Here is a 19,244-nt window from a genome sequence, read left to right on the forward strand (position 1 = left end):
TTGTGTTAGACACTACTCTAATCTCCATCAAAAAGCACTATTAAAGCCTTTTATACACCAGCAAGAAGCGAAGGGTAAAACACTAAAAAATTTTGTTTCGAACTATCCCAAACATCCGATTGACCGGCTTCTTTCAAGATTGATTTTTCAGTTTACGTTTGAAACGTTTATTCATAATTCAGCATTGCTTGCTCTCTATGTAAAACAATAGCGGCAAACAAAAAAAAGAAAGATTTTAAAATTTCGCAATAATTTTCATTTTTGATCACGTGATAATGAGCATGATACACGCTATGCAGCAAATGAAAAAAACGCTTTTTCGGACAAAAAAACTTCGGACACCCATGAATATAAAATTGTCCGTAAAATTATCTAGTATTTAAAAAAATAATTTCACGGTGGCAAAAAAATCTTTCATATACGTAAAAGGTTAGAAAATATCATTTTTCAAAAAACAAATTTGAGCTTTCTGCAATAAAAATATAAACAAAAAGTTCTTCTGTTAGGGGCAACAAATTTTTAAATTTCTCTATAACTATTCACAATATACAAATCCACAAAAATATTAACGAGAAAAAGAAAAGGAAATTATACGAGAAAACTCGAAAGGAAGGTTTCCGAATTCTTGGAAAGACACCCGTAACTACGGTAAACTATAAAGCTAGTGGCAACGCCTATTACCACCCCTTTTACGCCCGGTGTTTTTCGAGTGTTTCTGTATAAGAAAGTAAGTCATGAATACATGTTTTTACGTAAGAACATAAGGCTTCGAGGTCAGCAAATTAAGAACATTTTGTAGACTCGACACATGCATTAGATAACAATTCTGACTCATAAAATGCTGAAAAAATCAGCTCTTTAAGAAGCCTTGACGCTGTAAAAAAACATGTAACATGAGTTTAAAAAACTTTTAAAAAAGCAACGAAGGATAAATGAAGGAAGGAAGATTAAATTTGAACGAGAGAAAAGAATAAAATATAAAAAGGTCATTATCCAAAACCACCCAATACTACCTCGTTCCACCAGATACAAGATATGACGTCACAAGCGTTGATAGCCAACAAAGAATTACTAAACTCAACAAGTGTTTTGTACCCATCTTCAACATATTGGCTGAAGAAGGTGAATGAAATTCGACAGTCTGTAAATCTGACGCTTTCAACAACGACAGATAGTAATTAGTCTGTGTAATAGGACTACTGTTGTTTATATATTTGTGAAAACGCTGCGCTTCCGTTCGACACGCTGTTATTTGGTCACGTGTTGGCTTTTGTGAATCGACCAATAGCATGACGAGGAGATCGTTCTCTACAGTAAGGTGACCGTGTACTTGACACTCCGCCTGTAATGAAAGAAAAAAAGTGTTGAAAGTCAGGTTAGGATACAAGCTTCAAAGAAACCCAAGACCAAAGGAGTCACTTTTGAGAGAAATATATACTATTTATACCACTATTAGGATAATTTTAAACCATATTAGCCTCACGCCGCGGTTGGTTATATTGCGTCAACTGACTATAACTTCTTATAAATCCAGACACACAATCTTATTCAGAACCTTCCTGAAAGGGCTGCAGTTAACTGCATCACCGAACAATTTTGTTCTGACATTGTTTGCGATTCATTGGAAAGGTAAACATCTCACTTACCACTTTAAGTTGTTCTCTTAGCCGCTTCACCAATTCTTTAACTGTAATAGGTTCCAGGCTAATGTATTGCTTATGTTTCTCTAGATCTTGTTTGCTGTACAACAGTCGCAACATCGAACCACATTTCGGACAGCATGAACCGGGCGGTGTAAACAAATCACAATTATCACCAATAATTGGTTCACACTGGACGTTCCTACAACGTTCTTTGGACGAAGTGGTTGCTGATGTCCGGATGTTTTCCGGTATACATGAACCACGGTAATCGACACCTGTTCCGGACTCGAAAGCCTCACATTCGTTTTGGTATGTAACACTATCAAAACCACACACTTTTCCCTGCACAAAGAAAATAGAATAATAATCATTTTGATAGATTTTCCTTAGAAAGTACATCAAATCTAAGATCTTCGCATGCCTGTTTTCAACTAGACTAGAGTCTACTCCTGGCTGAACTTTAATTTTTTATGACGCTGAGTTCAGTGAAGTAGACTAGAAGCATTAGGTCGCCATTTTGGAAAAAAAATATTTGAAATCCAAATAACAAAAAAGCTACTCGAAGTTGAAAAATATAATTAAGAATGAGAAACAAATATCAATAACAGATTTTGAATCACTTATTTTCAAATAAAAACATTGCTTCGTTCTTTTTTTACCTGGCAAAAACAACGAAAATCTGGCGGACTGTTTTACTGTCTCTTAATATTTTACAGGCTCTTAACATTTACTTCTCTTCTTGGGAAATACATGAAACTATTCCTTTAAACGTACTTTGAAATCCATCAAATCATTTTCCTTTGAAAATACATAAAAGTACTCCTTTTGATATTTTGATATCATCTGTCAAAGGGATTTTCCTTCAAAAATACATAAAAGTACTCCTTTTGATATTTTGATATCATCTGTCGAAGGGCTAATCTAATTTTCCCTGGGGGAAATATGAAATTTAACTTCAAAATTAAAAAAAGACAAATGATAGATAACACCGTACCTTATTTGAGAATTTTCCGCAAGTAGGATTGGAATTCATGTATCTCAGAACTGTAGTGCTTGGTGAAGAACATTCATATTGTTGACAACTGGTCCATGGCGCCAGACACACGCGTCGAAAGGGGACACAAACTTTGCCAGGATCACAAGAATTCAAATCACAAGGATGAATAGACCGGCAATCCCCAACGCTGAGATTGATATCGCTGATATTTGAACATTTTGCCAGACAAGCGTTCGGGTAGGTCATAACATTTAAAGCACAGACCGGTTTGTAAACATCGTGGCAGTTGCAAGGTGACGAATCTGTAAATAGATCGAAAACAGATTGAGGCTTTTCATATTTTGTTGAGTTACGTAATTTAACTATGGAAGCAAACATTCGAATCTGTAGAGGCGACTCCTTACGCAAATCGAACGTTTGTTTGATTCTATAACGGTGGAAACTATATAACTTATAACCTTCATCTAAAGAGTATACTCTCGGGTACCTAATAGCCGCCCCCCGCTAATTAATTTTTCGAAAATTTTCCACCCAGGACATTCTTATTCCAACCCCCCCCCCCCGCTTGATAATTTTTGGGAAAATGTTTTTGAAAGTTCCCTCTTTTGTCCTAATTCTGTTGTATTAGCCCCCTTTTCAAAAATTTCTACCCAGGACATTTTTATTCCAGCACTCCCGCTTATTAATTTTTGAGATTTTTTCCAACCCCCACCCCGCTTATTCCAATCCCCCCGGCCGGCTATTAGGTACCCGAGAGTAGATATCTAACTTGCAAGAAACGTCAAAAAACGTCTATTTAAAACATTGTATGAACGTTAAAAAACATCGTTTGCCTGTTGGATAAAATCACCGTATCTATCACTTGGAGTAAAAGGACATGTTAGTGAAGAAGTGATGGGTAACTAGCACATACTTTGTACGAAGAAACTTGAACCGTGATGTCTGCGATGACGACCTGAAAGAAGAGTATTGAAAAGATTATATTAACGACACCAAGAAAGGGTTTCGTTTGAGACATAACTACATCTATCCATTACCCTTAAGACCTCTAATGTCAAGAAAAAAGCACCAAAGATGTCAAAATTTGCTTTTACTCCCTTTGACAAGACATTGAAACGTCAAGATAAAGAAAATTTAATTTTCACAAAAACAATACAGTTGACGATCCTTGATTCGACGTTCTACTATTCTACACACTCTATTATTCGATGAAAATCCAATCCGCCTTGAAAGTCAAATTAGAGAGCATCAACTGTATCTAGAGATTTCGGAGACAACATTTAGACGTAGTCAGCTGGCAAACAACGTTGTTTCGACGTTCATCCAACGTTATATGGACGTTGTGAACATTAGATAAACGTTGAAACAACGTTGAATGTCAGCTGGGAGAACACACACAGTTTCTTACCCGTGGCAGTACTTTCTTCTACGAATTCCAGTCCACAATTTTTCTTGGTGCATTCGAACGTGCCATCAATACACGTGCACGTATTGCATTGTTCATGGAATGTGTCTCCGTCTCCTATGAGTAAAATCGGGAAAACTGTGATTACTATTTGAGAAAAATGATCGAAAATCGTGAAACCAAACCAAAGTCATTATCGGGGAAGATGAAAGAAGAATAGGGTAAACTGGAATCATTATCCGGAAAAATAAAAGATCACGAATGTCCAAATCGTTGTCGGGGAAATGTGATATATCACCCGAGAAAATGAGACAATTATCGGGATAACTTTATGAGATGTTCAAAGTTCTAATCAAACCACTCTTTATGAAGCATTTGAAATAATTGTACTTACTGTATGTCATTTTACCACGCGTACAACTTCGTTTCTGATTACAAAGGAATTTCTTGCAATTTTTGAAAACTGTGTTTGTTGACTTCTCGTTATGTTCATTTGCATACTGACATTCGCAAACTTGGTAACAATCACTTTCTCCATCTCGCAGTTTGGCCATCTCACCAAGCGGTATGATCAACTTACTGTTCACATTGACTGGACAACCTAAAAATGAACAAGTCCAATTTAAAGTAGCATGCTAGACGGTTAGTTCATACATAGGAAAAGTAAAGGGACAAATTTTAGTTGATATCCCGTAATAATTACCATACTATCATATAACACCCATATTACTGTATTCCATGTATCATAAATGCACTTATTATTAACGATTCCAGTTAAAATATAAAGATAGATGTCCAAGTCTGTAACTAAAAGTTTGTGTAGAGTTTTCAAAGTCAAAGCTACTCTTGTTATTAAGCTTAAGTTTACATGGTTAAAAAAAAGGATTTTTACCTTTGACGCATTTATATTTTGGGCATGGATAGATAGAGTTTTCATCTTCTTTCAAACATTCTTGATTAATTAAACAAACTTCATCTTCGCCGCACGGGTCGTTACGGCACGGTAACGTCACATCTTCTCTCGGCTTAACGCGCCTTAATAGAGCCGTTGACGGGGTCTGTCTTACGGCGTATTTACGTAACGGGATGCAATTTGATTGGTTATTATTTGGTAAGATGTTGGCGCAAATATCTTGAACTGTGTTCGGAGCGTAATCGGAAATATCGTGATTCAAACATTCCGTCAGTAGGATTTCACAGTCATGTCTGAAATTGGATTGAAAATGAGGTTATCATTTTACAAGTAAGATTTTCTGATTATTTAAGAATTTTCAAAGATTTTAATCATGGTGAAAGAGATTATGTTATTTGGGCAAAATCAAAATTTGACACCTATTTTGCTGCTTTTCTTTGATTTTCTTAATTGTATTATGCTCCTACATTAAGCATTCTTAAATTGATTTTCTACTGTAAAGTTTATAGCACTACTTTAATGCTGTTTTAATATTAATAATAAAGTTGTATTATTACCCCATCAGAAAATTAGCCAGAAGTCAAACACTAATGAGGATGGAAATTTCTACTAGTTAATTACCACATTGTTAACACGTCTATGTAAAGTTAAAAACCTTTTTTTGTCAAAATCTCACCTGCACACTTGTATCTGAGAATGTCTGTGATCGCATGGTTTGGTTGCCAGGAGACAAGCCATTGCTTTAAACATCTCTGGTTGACAGGTCGAAATATCTTTGAACACAAGCTTGTAACCAAAGACTTTCACAACTCCGTCTGACCAGAATTTATGCAACTTCCGGGCGGTCAAATCACCGGACTGGTCTCCACGCCGGAACAAAGACATAGGATGTTCGTTCAGGTTAGTGCAAAAGGTCATTGGCTCTTTAACGCCGATTTCGCATGGCTCGAAAACTATGTATTAAATGAGAAGAGTAAATTTAGTTTAAGGATCCTGAATTATTTAGAACTACAGATTAGAAAATTGATAGAAGAATTTAAGAATTTAGTTGAGAACAACCTATATTTAGTTTGATAATTCGAACAAATTCTTTACTTTTGTGTCAACAATAGCTTAAATCTCTGGGTAAAATCCGAACATGATTTCATATCAAATGAAAAGTATTTCGAATATAATCTTACCATCAGTCATACAGTTGGACAACGCTACTTCTTTTGGACTTTGTATACAAGAAAGATACATGGTGCCCCATAACGACAACATGAGTTTAGGATCAGCCATCGTTTCTTGGCACCACTTACGACAATCGGGAGACACAGCACGATCGCAACATTGTTGTTTGAACGATTGGTAAGCTGAATGAACAAGAAAAAATCACCGATATTAGTATTTATAAAACTAATTCTACGAAGTAGTTCAGTGCAGTACCGTAAGGAATATTTTGATATTAGGGGAATGATTTTTCCTGTTTAATTAATTTATTAACTCTTTTACTTTTGAAGTGGCCCTGCGGGAGACAATAGACTGAGTTGTCTAGAAAACCTCAGTCGTTAATCATGGCCAGCCATACAAAATATTAGTCTTTATTATTGTTAGTTATTTTCACCTGGTTTACGGATTGTTGTTCGTCCACGGTTTGGTACATCTTCGATCCTCTGTGTTTGTGTGTTAGCATCCAATAAACACCTGTACAATGGTGACTACGAGAAAAGAGAATATTGAAATATCTTAGCCATCAATTTTCTTCGAGAAACCTGTCAACTATGAGAAAAGAGAATATTGAAATATCTTAGCCATTAATTTTCTTCGAGAAACCTGTCAACTATGAGAAAAGAGAATATTGAAATATCTTAGCCATTAATTTTCTTCGAGAAACCTGTCAACTATGAGAAAAGAGAATATTGAAATATCTTATCATTTCTACCGGTCAAATACAGTCGAATCCCAATAAGTAATATTTTAACCAAAGGGACCAATGAAAGGTACTAATTATCTGTAGTATCGAGATTCAACTGAAATACGATACGATGCAGTTTAAACTTTTTGAAACTTCGGGGTATTCGTTTAGCAAGGTAATTGAAAAAACAGGGCTGGGGTTGTTCTGGATATGAATCTTACGTTAACGTGTAGTTCACCACAATCATCTGTTAGTTGTTTGAATGCTGTTTTGAAATCTTTGTCCAAATTACCTAATACCTAAAGATGACGAAAAATAAGCATTTTCATAAATTATCCGATCATTCTTCAACTCAACATAAATATATAATTATGAATGTTTCATTTAGCTAAGGATTCAACAGGTCTTCTTTGGGAGTCCTAGAGGCACCCGGCCTGGGAACCTTTAACTAAATATAGCATTCCCATTTATATCTGGAGGGTTTCGTGTTTGGACTCATACAATCAAAAGTTCATTTCTTTATCCCGTCAATTTTGAGATAAGACCTTACCAAAATATGTTCCACTACATCCCTCACTCCGCCCCGATAATGTGATGAAGATATTGAGCTTTATGTAAACCCAGGAGGCAGAAAATTCCGATCAAAGATGGCGGATATAGCTTAGTTTATTAAGGTCAGCGGTGGGAAAACAAAATACTCACCCTATTACACGAATTATGGCATCGTTTATTATGGCTATGATTGCAACAGTTGTTAACATTCTGAATGGCACGATCAAAGTTGGAGTTGGTTAAAGCGCATTTGAACTGTTTTGATCGACGTCCACATTTCTTTTGAAAAATCTGTTTCAACTGAAGGACATTGTTCGAACGTACGTTCTTGAAATACTATAGATAAAAAAACGAGTTGAAATTAATTAATGATGTTAGTTTTCGTTCACAGATTCTAACCTTTGCGGGTTCTGGCAGGATACATAGTTTCGATAACGCCAACTCTCGCAATATTTTTCGAATTATTAGAGACTTGCTCGGCAATGTTTATTGAAAAGCCCAGACTTATCTGATATTCTGATGGCGTATTGGCGGCCGCCCACGCTAAAGCTCTGAAGGAGCGGACCAATATACCATCGGCGACCTATAGTCATCGTTTGATGTACCGCATCACACTCGTGTCTAACTGTCCTTACACTTTTTGCTGCACCCGACTGAATTTAGCATGAAAATCTCTGCTGCCTGAGAAACCTTACAGAAAAAAAGAAAAATGGTAACCCAAAGGTTCCAGACGTTAAAATTTTCCCGACCTTCAGAGCTTTAGCGTGTCGGAAGAAAATTTCTACATCGAGTACCAGACAGCATGTTCGAATTAAGGAGACATTCGATTTAAGGAGGTTCCACTGTTAGGTGATATTTGAAATTAAGGTTTTGGAATATAACTAGAGTCTAAAAGAAATTCATGTGACTATACAGATGCGGTAAAGAGTATTATTTGTTTGTATGACAGTTTTTTATGTCAAAATTTGGGAGAAAATTACGGCTTATTTTCCCTGATACATAATCTCCCTACATTACAGAGGCATTACTCAATTACTCAAAATATTCTGAGGGGCCACCATGGTTGGCCCCGAAGGGAGAAAATTTTGAAGATCAGGTACTCGAGACCCTAAAATACAAGTTATTCTGTTGTTAAAAGGTGTCTGAAAAATAAAATTCTCTGAGTTTGAAATTTCCCTATAAACCTATATTTTCAGGTTTTCCAGGGTCTGTCAAAGCTCTGTGTATATAATTTATAAGATATTAGTAGAGACTAAGGAGGCACAACCATGGTTTGCGCCGACGGGAGAAAATGTCGATGTTTTTCACCACCATTTAGCTAAAAGACACTTTGTTTTGAGTTTGACAAATTTCTTTCTAAAAAGTACTTTTTCAAACCACTCTGATGAGCTGTGAAAGCCACTAATCTACTTCCCTCATTTAGCTCAATGCTACAAACCAAAAGGGCAAGGCAATGATGCCCAAATAATGTTAGTATGACATGTACATATATCAAATAAAATAAATTCTGAGTTGTCGGCCGTCAGGCCGAAAAATTTTTGAAATCTTGAAACGTAAAACTATGAAATTAGACTTCCTACATTTTCTCTTGAGTTGCCCAAAAGATTTGGAACCCCCCCTAAACCCTCAAAAAAAATTTGAACCCCCTTCCTAAACCCTCGAAAAAATTTTGGAACCCCCCCCCCTAGAATCCTCCACCCCCCCTAGTAGATACTTTCTGACCACTCCCTTATTCAACATAGAAATTCTAGAAGATTATTCTCAGGGGTATGCACAAGGAAGGGGAAAAGAGTTTCATCAATATCCAGTGACATACCTGCATACACGAGTGTTTACATTCTTTTGTAGACCCGCTACAGCATTTCCGTGCAGCTATTAAAAAAGCAACAGAATCAATGGGTTATAAATGATTGTCAATTAGATTCAGATTTTCTTCAAGTGTCCGAACCATAAGATGAAACGATTCTATTTTCGAAAAAGATGAAAATTTTGCTTCGGGGAGAATTTTTCAAATATTCTAACACGGTATGGACACGGTATGGACAGCGCCTGAAATAACGATGGGTCGGAATAAATGTCCGACCGTTATTTCGAGCCCCGTAACGGAAATATAATTTCAAAAATCCACTAAAATCAAAAGTTATACCAACAAATGGCAGACAACGGCGTTTCAACACATTCGCTGAGCTGAGCTTTATATGGGCGTTGTTTTGACAATACATGGGCGTTGTATAGGCAGGCAGCTGAGAAAGAGGAAGAACATACCGTGAACTTTTTTGATACAGCTTGTGAATTTCGGTTCTCTGTTCGCATTACATCTTTCATTTTTCAACAATTTGGAGATCTTCTTAGTCGTCAAACACTCCACTTCGCATGAAGTATGTATGGCTTCTTTGCAACATGTTCCATGGTATTTCCGCTTCTTTTTCCGGAAATCTAAAACGAGAACGGAACGGAAATTTATACATTTGATCCATGACAACGCATATCGAGTTACCTCAATTAATGGATCCAACACATTTTTCCGGTTAGAGTTTTACACGCACAGAAAAGAAAATTATTTGTGTCATACAGTATTTTGCCTAAACTATCACTTCAAATAATCTGGCTAAAAAACGGAGTCTTGTTTTCGGCTATATTCCACGACAAAAGTTTTTCCAATTTTCGTTACATTCGAAGAGATTATCTACTACTTTTGGCTACTTTGTACTGTTACGACCTTATGAAAAATAAGTTGCGTGATCTGTAGGGTATACCTTTTCAACAATACCTGTTGTTAAATTAATCCCATAGCATGATGGGTAATCAAAACATATCACAACACAGTAAAAACAACACACTAAAACCATAATTAACCTGAATTAAGTCTAATTCAAGAGAAGATGATATAGTTTACCCCTTTCAGATTTTAAAATCAGTTTACCCCTATCGGATTATAGAGAGTAAGCCAATTAGATTTGGGAGATGATTGATTGCGAGGTACTTATAATCAATGCGAAAATTTTGCAGCCCCTATTGCAATTATATCTGCACTTGAGTTTTCTTTATTTGAAAGCAGTTAAGCAAAACCCCTGACTCTTGACGTCAATTCAGAATTTAATAAGATTGGTAGGATGAGTATAATTGTATGTACAATGACAAAAATAATGATTTTCAAAATTATAATTTAATGTTCTACCCATTTCCTGTACGCCAGCTGACTGGTCGCAGCGTGGAGACTTTTTGTAGGAATAATCACGGATCTTCTTCAGACAGAGCTTACAGATGAGTTGCTAGCGAGCAAAATCAGTATTTATCTTTCGACCCCATGATCTTGATCGGGATTAAAAAGAAGTTTTTTAATAAGAACAAAAGTTATAAGAACACAAGGCTTCGATGTCCAAAATATTAAGAGCAAGTTAAGAACTAAGATTTAAGGCTTCATGAACTCTAAACGACCAAATTTCATAGAAATTGCAGAAAGATTCCCACAAAATGGGGATTATTTTTGGGTGTTCTTATAAAAAACGTGTATCCACTTTATATTTAAAGAATATTTAGCTGTACCCAATAAAAGGACTGGCATATAACATCATAACAACGTCCTTTTGACGTCTCTAACGAACGTTAGACGAACGTTGAAAGAACGTTGCGTGCCAGTTGGGACTAGGCACACACTCAACTTTAACGGCACTAAATCCATTAAAAGTCAAATGTCGCTTTGAGAAAATAAATTGTATTTCGAGCCCCGATCAATCTTTAAATTTGGATACTTTAAATCGTTGCTATGTAAAATAGTCGAACGTGCGCAACGCACTGGGCTCAACTTCAGTGGCTTCAAATCATTCATAGGCCCAATTGTAGAACCCCAGATATTCACCCAAGGAACAAGTGTGCAAAATTTCAGCCAAATCGAACAATTTTTGAAGTCTCCAGGCTGCCCCAAAGATTTAGCCTCGTTTTGGCGAAAAACTCGTGCCTAGGCCCCAAAAATCAAAATTTTCAAAAAAAGAAAAAACTCCCCCAGATATTCACCCAAGGAACAAGTGTGCAAAATTTCAGCCAAAGCCAAGCATTTTTGAAGTCTCCAGGCTGCCCTAAAGTTTTAGCCTCGTTTTGGCGAAAAACTCGTCCCTAGACCCCAAAAATCAAAATTTTCAAAAAAAGAAAAAAACACCCCCAGATATTCACCCAAGGAACAAGTGTGCAAAATTTCAGCCAAATCCAAGCATTTTTGAAGTCTACAGGCTGCCCTAAAGTTTTTGTGACAGACAGACAGACAGACAGACAGACAGACAGACACACACACACAGACAGACATTGTCAGATTGTAGCTCAACTGAAGTTGAGAAAAGCACGAAAACTTGAAACGAGATTTCTTCACTTAAATCAACCAATCGAGACATTTAATTGAGGCCAATCATCGGAAAGTAGATTGATTTGTTTTGACCATCATGCAGTAATGAAACCACATTTGTTTAATAGTTAGTTGTGGTTTATTGTGAATTATCATTTATTTCCACACGACACTAAATGATGGTTTTACTAATTGAATTCTTTTAGAGTTGGGGAAAATATAGATGAATACAATTTTCCTCAAAAATGACGAATGCAAGGCAAATCTTATTTCAAATTGTAGCCTTTTTTTTAAACGTTGACGAAAATATTTCCAAATTTCATAATTCTTGAAAAATCAAAAAGCAAGTTTGCTTTTTTCCAAAATATGATTCAACATTCTAATATTTCTGAACATATAATTTTTTTAACGTAAGTTAGTTGTCAGCTTTATACTGATGAGGTGACAAAGTTAAAATGGAAACTAATTCAAGCGAATTAACGTCACTCATATTACTAAAAAGACAGTTGAGTGAGAACTAGAGAAGCATTCGGTCAAGGCGCCAAAATAAAGAACCCGATAAGATAAAACTACTGACCACTGAGAGGGAGGGAGTTGAGTGGTAGCAGTATCCGTGGGTACTACAGTTGAAGAATGCCGGTAATGTGTGGACCGGCCAACATTAGGGAGACTAAATTTTGGTGAAACGGTAACGACACTTAAGAAAGGTGACATAAACTTAACCGGACCGTTCGTCATACTAGGTACCGGTTTTTGGCTACCCCCCTCCTCCCGGAGTACCGACCTTCAAACTGATATATACAATGTATTATAATTTGATTTTGGAAATTTTGATTGAAAAGCCCAACGCAGTATGCAAGATATTTTGAAATATGAATACCAATGGAATTGATGAACAAAATTGAATAAATCGATTAAGGACACCCATCACATAAATCATTAACATGATGATAACGTTCCGTTTTGCACTTCATCAAGCGAACAGATAGATAGAATTCTCCCTCTCTCTCTTTCATGGAATTCTAATTCTTGTCATGCAATCACTTTTTAAGAGAAGGGGTCAAGGATGAGAGGTGTTGTGCTAATATTAAACAATTAACCCACAATTTCGGCACCACTTTTGGACTTTTAAGTGCTCAGGTGAATTGAAAGGGTTAACTGAATTTGTAAGAAAATAATGGATAAATTTTGCCGGCCGATCTTTTTAAGATTTTCCACCGGCAAAATCTCTATAATACAATAATTTCGCCAATTTTATTTTGACCCGTTTTTTTATTTGTATAATCGTGTTTCAAGATATTGTGTCGGCCTACGAAATTGTCCTTTCCAAAGCTTTCTTCTACTTTTAGAAAAAGTATGTTTCACAAATTCTATAAGATGTTATGCTATAAGGCGAGATCAGCACCGGAAATTCAGGTTTCTAATTGGAGAATTCTCTACAAAAACGTTCCTATGGAAAATTGAGCGAACCTATATACAGAAAGTTTAGTGAACCTTTTTTAAGCAGAAAGTTATGTATTATGAGATTCGTGTAGACAGATCACGAAAGGAAAAAGGGGGAGTGGTGTAAAGTATACACGAAAATGATCATGCAGATGATTAGAGAAGTGTTTTGTTACCATTTTGGTCGAGAGACACTTATCAAAAGTGGTGACAGATCCGATATGAGTTGTCTGCCTAGCTGACACCTAAAACGTTCATCTGGCGTTACATGGACGTTGTGAATGTTTGATGGACGTTGACACAACCTCATGTACCATATATATCTGAGGTAATGGAATTTCTTTCGAAAATAGACTTCACTAAAGAATAGTAACACCAAAGGCTTGACGTATTTGGATCAAAACGATCAGCTCCTTTTTTATAAGAAGCAGAAAATATTCACTCGACAGTTCTTATTAACCATATTGTTACTTTTCTTACTTTTTGGTTGATTTAAGGGAGATGGTTTAAATCAGCATTTCTTAGGTTTTCCAAAATGGTAAAGTTTTAAGATTGGTTAAAGTTGAGCATCGTGTTCTTTAACAGCTTCCTATACCAAAAAAGTGTATCTTAACCCCCTCGTGCATTTTGTAAGAAAAATTAGAAAAATTTATTTTTCAAAAGGTTCAATTTTGCTCAAAGGAATGACTATTGACTGGAGTACTACATAACTTCTCGACGTATATTTTCTAATATTTTTCATGGGTGCACGTTAGAGGAGTAAACCTTGCAAATAAAAATCTGTAAATTCCAACCCCTTTATTCATCCATAAAACTTATGATTGATTGATAAGAGAAAGAATTTTCAACTTCTTAAGTTGATGGTCGAAAAAAGATTTCTCGTTGTGAGCCCTCCCATATTGTAAAGATTAATTTGCCCCAATGGACACTCCTCTTTTTAAATATTTGATATCAAATTTTTGTCTCTATTGACGATCTTTTTTTGCCTTTTTCGCCTTTTCGAGAATATTTTAGGGTCGGAACATCATTAGTATCAAAATTGTGAATATAAATATGTTTTTAATTACCTTCTTGTTTAGACTGGTCTAGAGGGAAATTCCGGAAAAATATCAAATGACCCTGCTATATGTAGTGTCTTATCCGGAGAAAAATTTTCATTTAAATAAATTGAGATTTCCCGCATTTATAATTTTACGGTATCGGGTTCAAAAATAGTTCCCGTTTCAAAAATTCCGGATTTGGCACTTCAAAAACTTAAGCAGATGTAAACAGATAAACAAACACAAAACATGAAGGTTGATTCTACACTCAAACATACGAAGAGAAAAGAGGATTTCAAGGCTATACGTTGAAACAACATCTTTAAGATGTTTAGCCGGTGAACTTCAAAGAGACCAAAAATAACAAGAAAGGTATGTCAAGTTTTAAAACCACACTTTTGGAGATGGATAAGGACTTCTTTATAGAAGGTGAGTATTATTAACCTTCAATGGAGTGACGCATAAACCTGAAGAAACCTCAAAGGAGGAGTCTCAAGTGTAAGAATTCATATACTTGATAGCTTATCTCAGACGCTTCTCCGTAGAGACACTTATCAAAGGTGACACACAATCTGTAAGGAAAGATACGGAGAAAAATTAGGAAAGCGAACATTCTTTTTTATATTGAATTCTTATCTATTCGACCACAACGAAGTGAGAAAACCACCGACATAGTATAGCTACTTGACATACTTGAAAAACTTAAAAACACTCCGTTCAAAGTGTATATCCACCTTTAAAGAAAGCCTTGAATCATAGTATACACTCTTAGCATTTTCAAGTGCGTCATTAGGGTTGGGATACACTGGCACAAAACAAGATTGCAAAATAGCAAATGATTTCGTTGTATAGTGAAAAAACTCCTCTATTCTATCATATAAGAATCTTTCTTTTTATCTCTCTTCACTTTCGACCTATGTACATCATTACAATTTATACGTGACATTTTCTTATCTCCAAAACATATTTTCTGATTTCGTAATAACCACTTATAGGCAACACTTAGGTCTTATAGAAGGTAGTTTCCAAGCCCCCCTAACAAGACGTTAAGTTTGATATGAAAAACTTAGACCTACATTGATGAATTATCCGATCTTAATTAAACTCATTCAGAAACGTAAGAGCCACGATTATTATAAAGTACAGAATTTGCACTTACCTTTCATGAGAGCGGATTTATCCAAGCATTTCCAAAATTCAGCCTAAAAATTTAGCAAAGTAAAAAACAAACCCAATGATATTAAAATTATTTTTTCAAAAAACTAACGTCAACGAAATCAAGTTCAATCTCCCATTTTCCCGAGAGAAATCCGTAACGGGCGCCTTCCTTCCCTATTGCATAATTTCTTTGTACTTCTTTGGATTTTTTAATACAGTACCGCCTAATTATATATAGATCCCATAGTTAAGAATCGCCCTTGAAGTTTATTTTGTTGAAAAAATTACTTCATTTTTGGAGAATTGGACAATAGTTGCGACCACACCCATGGACAACAACAATACTTAAAAGACAGCTTCTAGATTCTTTTTGATTTGAAAACATACCTCTGGTTGAGTACATTGTTGAGCAATTTCCATTAATTGATTCTTGACATATTGTTGAGTGAATTTCTCCTTGCTTTCTCGGTTATTTGGAACGGTCAGCTGTGTTGAAAAAAAACAACGAAAAATCAGCATGATTATTGCCAGGACCCTCTGAATTGTACCTCCTCGAAAGTAGAACTATTTGAATTATAAGTGACCCTGTATAACATTCTTGTTGTTATACCTTCTAATAAATGAGCTGGCAGTTTTTAGGTCAAGATCGTCAATAAATATAATTCTGTATACAAACTCATGTACTCCTCAACTCTAAGAGAAACTTTGAGTTTGGCGATGTGGTACGGTTTCGAATTATGTTATGACCAACATAAGTTCTTTGATAAACTGTTCGATGAAAATGAAAAACTCAAATTTCGAGGAGTAGAGAATGTCATTAAAATCCAAGGTCATCAAAATAATTAAGTCTCATTAAAATTTAAAATCTGTTGGTCAAATAGTGATTAATAATATACTAAATAAAGGGGATGTAAAAGGGTATCAGACTACTTCAAAGATGAAAGCTAATATTTACATAAAGTGCAGTAAAAAAGTATTATTTTTCATCATTTAAAAAGTAAAATGAGGCGACAAACTGGCAACAGGTTTTGATACAGTGAGGCTAAATATTGATAGAATCAACATTGACATATCAACTCATTTTTTTTTGAATGTTGATAGAGATCGCGAAACAGAAAAGTGGTATAGTCACAGTTAAGACGCAGTTGATTACGTAGGATGAGGTCTCTTTCTCATACCTATGTCTACCATTTTTAGGCACGAGATTTCAAAGGGATATTTCTTCTACTGCATATCCAACGTTAGAGGTTTTAGTTTTACACAAGTGTTCCTGTTTCATATCAGACACATACACGCTTTTTTTTTATAAGAATGGTGTAAATCCATTTCATCATGGATATTCTTAACTTTTTTGGGAAAATCATCCTAAAATATTCTTACAGCATATTCTTAGGTTAGGGTCCTAATTCAGACTATATTTAACATTTAGTACATACTTCTCAAGCATAAGATGGCATTTTTGTGAAAGGAGTGAGCCTTACTTGGGGGTAATTGAATATTTATAATTGAAAATGCTCTAAAAATGATATTCTTAGCTTGAGTAGCCAAATTCCATGATGGTGATATTCTTAGCATATTCTTAATTTTTTGGCCATTTTCATCATGAACATTCTTATAAAGTGTATTCTTATAAAAAAAAAGCGTGTATTTCATATCACGACAGTGTCTTCTCATTGTTATATTACGCTGATATAAGCAAAATAATGTTATTTTTTTTCCTTTTCCGACCAATCTTGCTCCACACACGTGTCAATTCAAAGTGAAAAGCTTGTAAATTAAAATTGATGAGTAAGCAAACGTTATCACTCTTATTTAAACACAAAATCTTTAATTACGAACCTTTCTTATTTAGCAGTAGAAGTTACAAAAAATAATCTTTCAAAAAAAAATTTCATTCCCCTCAAAACGTCTTGCAACCAAGGACTCGATCTTAGAGAGCATGTATAAGCTTTCTCGAAAGATTGGCACTAGGTTGTTACTACAAACAAGGCTCTCATAAAATTGACATTAAAATTTCGTACCTAGGATCTAAGGAGCAAAAATACAAATATGAATGAGGAAGACGTATTTGTTGGAACGCTCTTAGTGGCTTAGGACGTTTCACAAACCTCCAGTTGGCCTAAGCTTACTCATTCTTAAATACACTTTTTATAACAACAAACTATATAAAAACATAAGGCTTCGATGGCGAAAATGTTAAGAACAAGTTAAAACCATTTTAAGGCTTTGCGGACCTTAAAACACCCGATTTTAAAAGGAAAATGGACAAAAATATTTAAAATAAGAACATGCTAAGAACATTTTTTAGACTTAAAACCCAAAAAGTTAAAAACATGTCAAGGCTTCAAAAGTTTTGGATGTTCTTATAAAAAAACGTGCAAAAACAAAGGCCATAATACTTCCAGGGTTACACATTTTTTTATAAAAACATCCGAAAATTTTTGAAGCCTTCGGATGTTCTTAACTTTTTGAGTTTTAAGCCTGATAATTCGTTATATGGACGTTGAAAAGAAATTTTATACCTTTCTACAAGCTCGGCGACATCCATCTGACTTTATCACGTGATAGCATTGATTCAATCCTAAAGTTAAAAGAAAGAAGAAAATGAAGAATCTTTCAGTACTGAAGAACCAGGAAACAGAAATACTGTAAACAACGTCGGAAAGTCCATGAGTTCTCTTTCAGCCCTTATAAACTTACTTTCATGGTAATAATTCTTTTGACTCGCATTTAACAAAATTTAAGGTTAAATACTCTCTCACATTGAGGCATCAGTAACATCAAAACAAAATGCCAACTATATCATTTATAGCCATAATGACTGAATTTGACGTACAGCTTAGTATAGTGCAGACACATCATTCATTATAAAGCATAATATACGAAAGCAATCACTGTACATAGACTTCAGAATTTTCAATTCACAGGCATATTACAATACCCTACAGACAGAAACATAAATCAAAATTCACACATATAGATTATACCCTAACTAACAAATGAGGTCATAACAAAATGCTCATTTACACCGAGTTGTTAAATAAAGTGAGTTGTAACACAGCCTCTCTCTATGATCATACCTGATTTATGAGGTATCTACTTAATATGTGTGTGACTACTTTTAGTAAAAGGTATCTTATGATTCTCTTTTTTAATTCTTAATCCTTTAGTTTATTAGTTTGTAATGTATATGTAGAAAGAACATCCCGTTTGAAAAATGAAGTATAGAGAGATCTAGGAAGAGGAGTAGGACTCACGCTGAGGTGCTATTTATTAAGACTAAATCCTATAAAAATTGAACTAAAAGTATAACTAACTTTGTTTCAATTTAGGGGCTTATATGATTACACCCCCCTCTCACAGACCCGGTAGGATTTAGCAGCGAGGATTTGCTTATCTGGTTATTTTCAGCAGGGACAAAAATTAGAGAATAAATTTCCACTGGGGACGATATTTTTACCAATTTTTCCAGTGGGTTTGTGAGAAGCGGGTGTATGATTGTTAAAAGTATAGTAATAGGATAATAACTGTGTGGAGACTTACCTAGTTGGTTTGCTTGAACCAGCAACATCAAACTTGTCACCAATAACACAAGTTCTAACATTTTCATTATCTAGTGCGAAATAAAAACAATATTTCTCTCAAAATAATATGTTTGAAGGAAAACAGTCTAAAAAATCAAATACAATGCTCAAGTAATAAATAATGATGAGCAAAAATCTCAATCCCAAATACTTTTTAAAAAAATCTAAAAATCAAATTTCTCCCACCATCAAAAAAAGTTTAAAAAAAAACACACAGAATATTTCTCGTCGTGTTACAGTATACCCCTCACAAACTACAAAAGAGCAGAAAAAAAA

At 35.0% G+C, this 19,244-nt stretch overlaps 1 protein-coding gene across 1 annotated transcript; it reads right to left on the reverse strand.

Moving 5' to 3' along the window:
• Positions 1-423: 423 nt before the first annotated feature.
• On the reverse strand, positions 424-18,993 carry LOC136808583 (reversion-inducing cysteine-rich protein with Kazal motifs-like). The gene is made up of 18 exons (XM_067065113.1): positions 18,928-18,993; positions 17,907-17,965; positions 15,772-15,870; positions 15,386-15,428; positions 9,673-9,843; positions 9,224-9,279; positions 7,558-7,743; positions 7,077-7,154; positions 6,565-6,658; positions 6,140-6,313; positions 5,635-5,911; positions 4,938-5,251; positions 4,440-4,646; positions 4,049-4,162; positions 3,554-3,595; positions 2,638-2,942; positions 1,647-1,985; positions 424-1,342 (listed from the first exon to the last, which is right to left on the reverse strand). The coding sequence occupies exons 1-18, from the start codon at positions 18,986-18,988 to the stop codon at positions 1,010-1,012; spliced, it is 2,952 nt and encodes a 983-aa protein (XP_066921214.1). The 5' UTR covers positions 18,989-18,993; the 3' UTR covers positions 424-1,009.
• Between the last annotated feature and the right edge of the window lie 251 nt (positions 18,994-19,244).

Source organism: Clytia hemisphaerica, unplaced genomic scaffold, assembly GCF_902728285.1.
Source record: "Clytia hemisphaerica strain Z4C2 unplaced genomic scaffold, Clytia hemisphaerica genome assembly, whole genome shotgun sequence".
NCBI lineage: Eukaryota > Metazoa > Cnidaria > Hydrozoa > Leptothecata > Clytiidae > Clytia > Clytia hemisphaerica.

What these genes read in the sequence shown, in the direction of transcription:
- LOC136808583 (XM_067065113.1), bottom strand. Translation starts at nt 18,988, where the DNA reads ATGTTAGAACTTGTGTTATTGGTGACAAGTTTGATGTTGCTGGTTCAA. An exon ending in GTCGCCGAGCTTGTAGAAAG is followed by an intron (nt 15,871 to 17,906) that starts GTATAAAATTTC and finishes TTTTCAACACAG; the next exon opens with CTGACCGTTCCAAATAACCG. An exon ending in CTGTATCAAAAAAGTTCACG is followed by an intron (nt 9,280 to 9,672) that starts GTATGTTCTTCC and finishes CTTTTTTAATAG; the next exon opens with CTGCACGGAAATGCTGTAGC.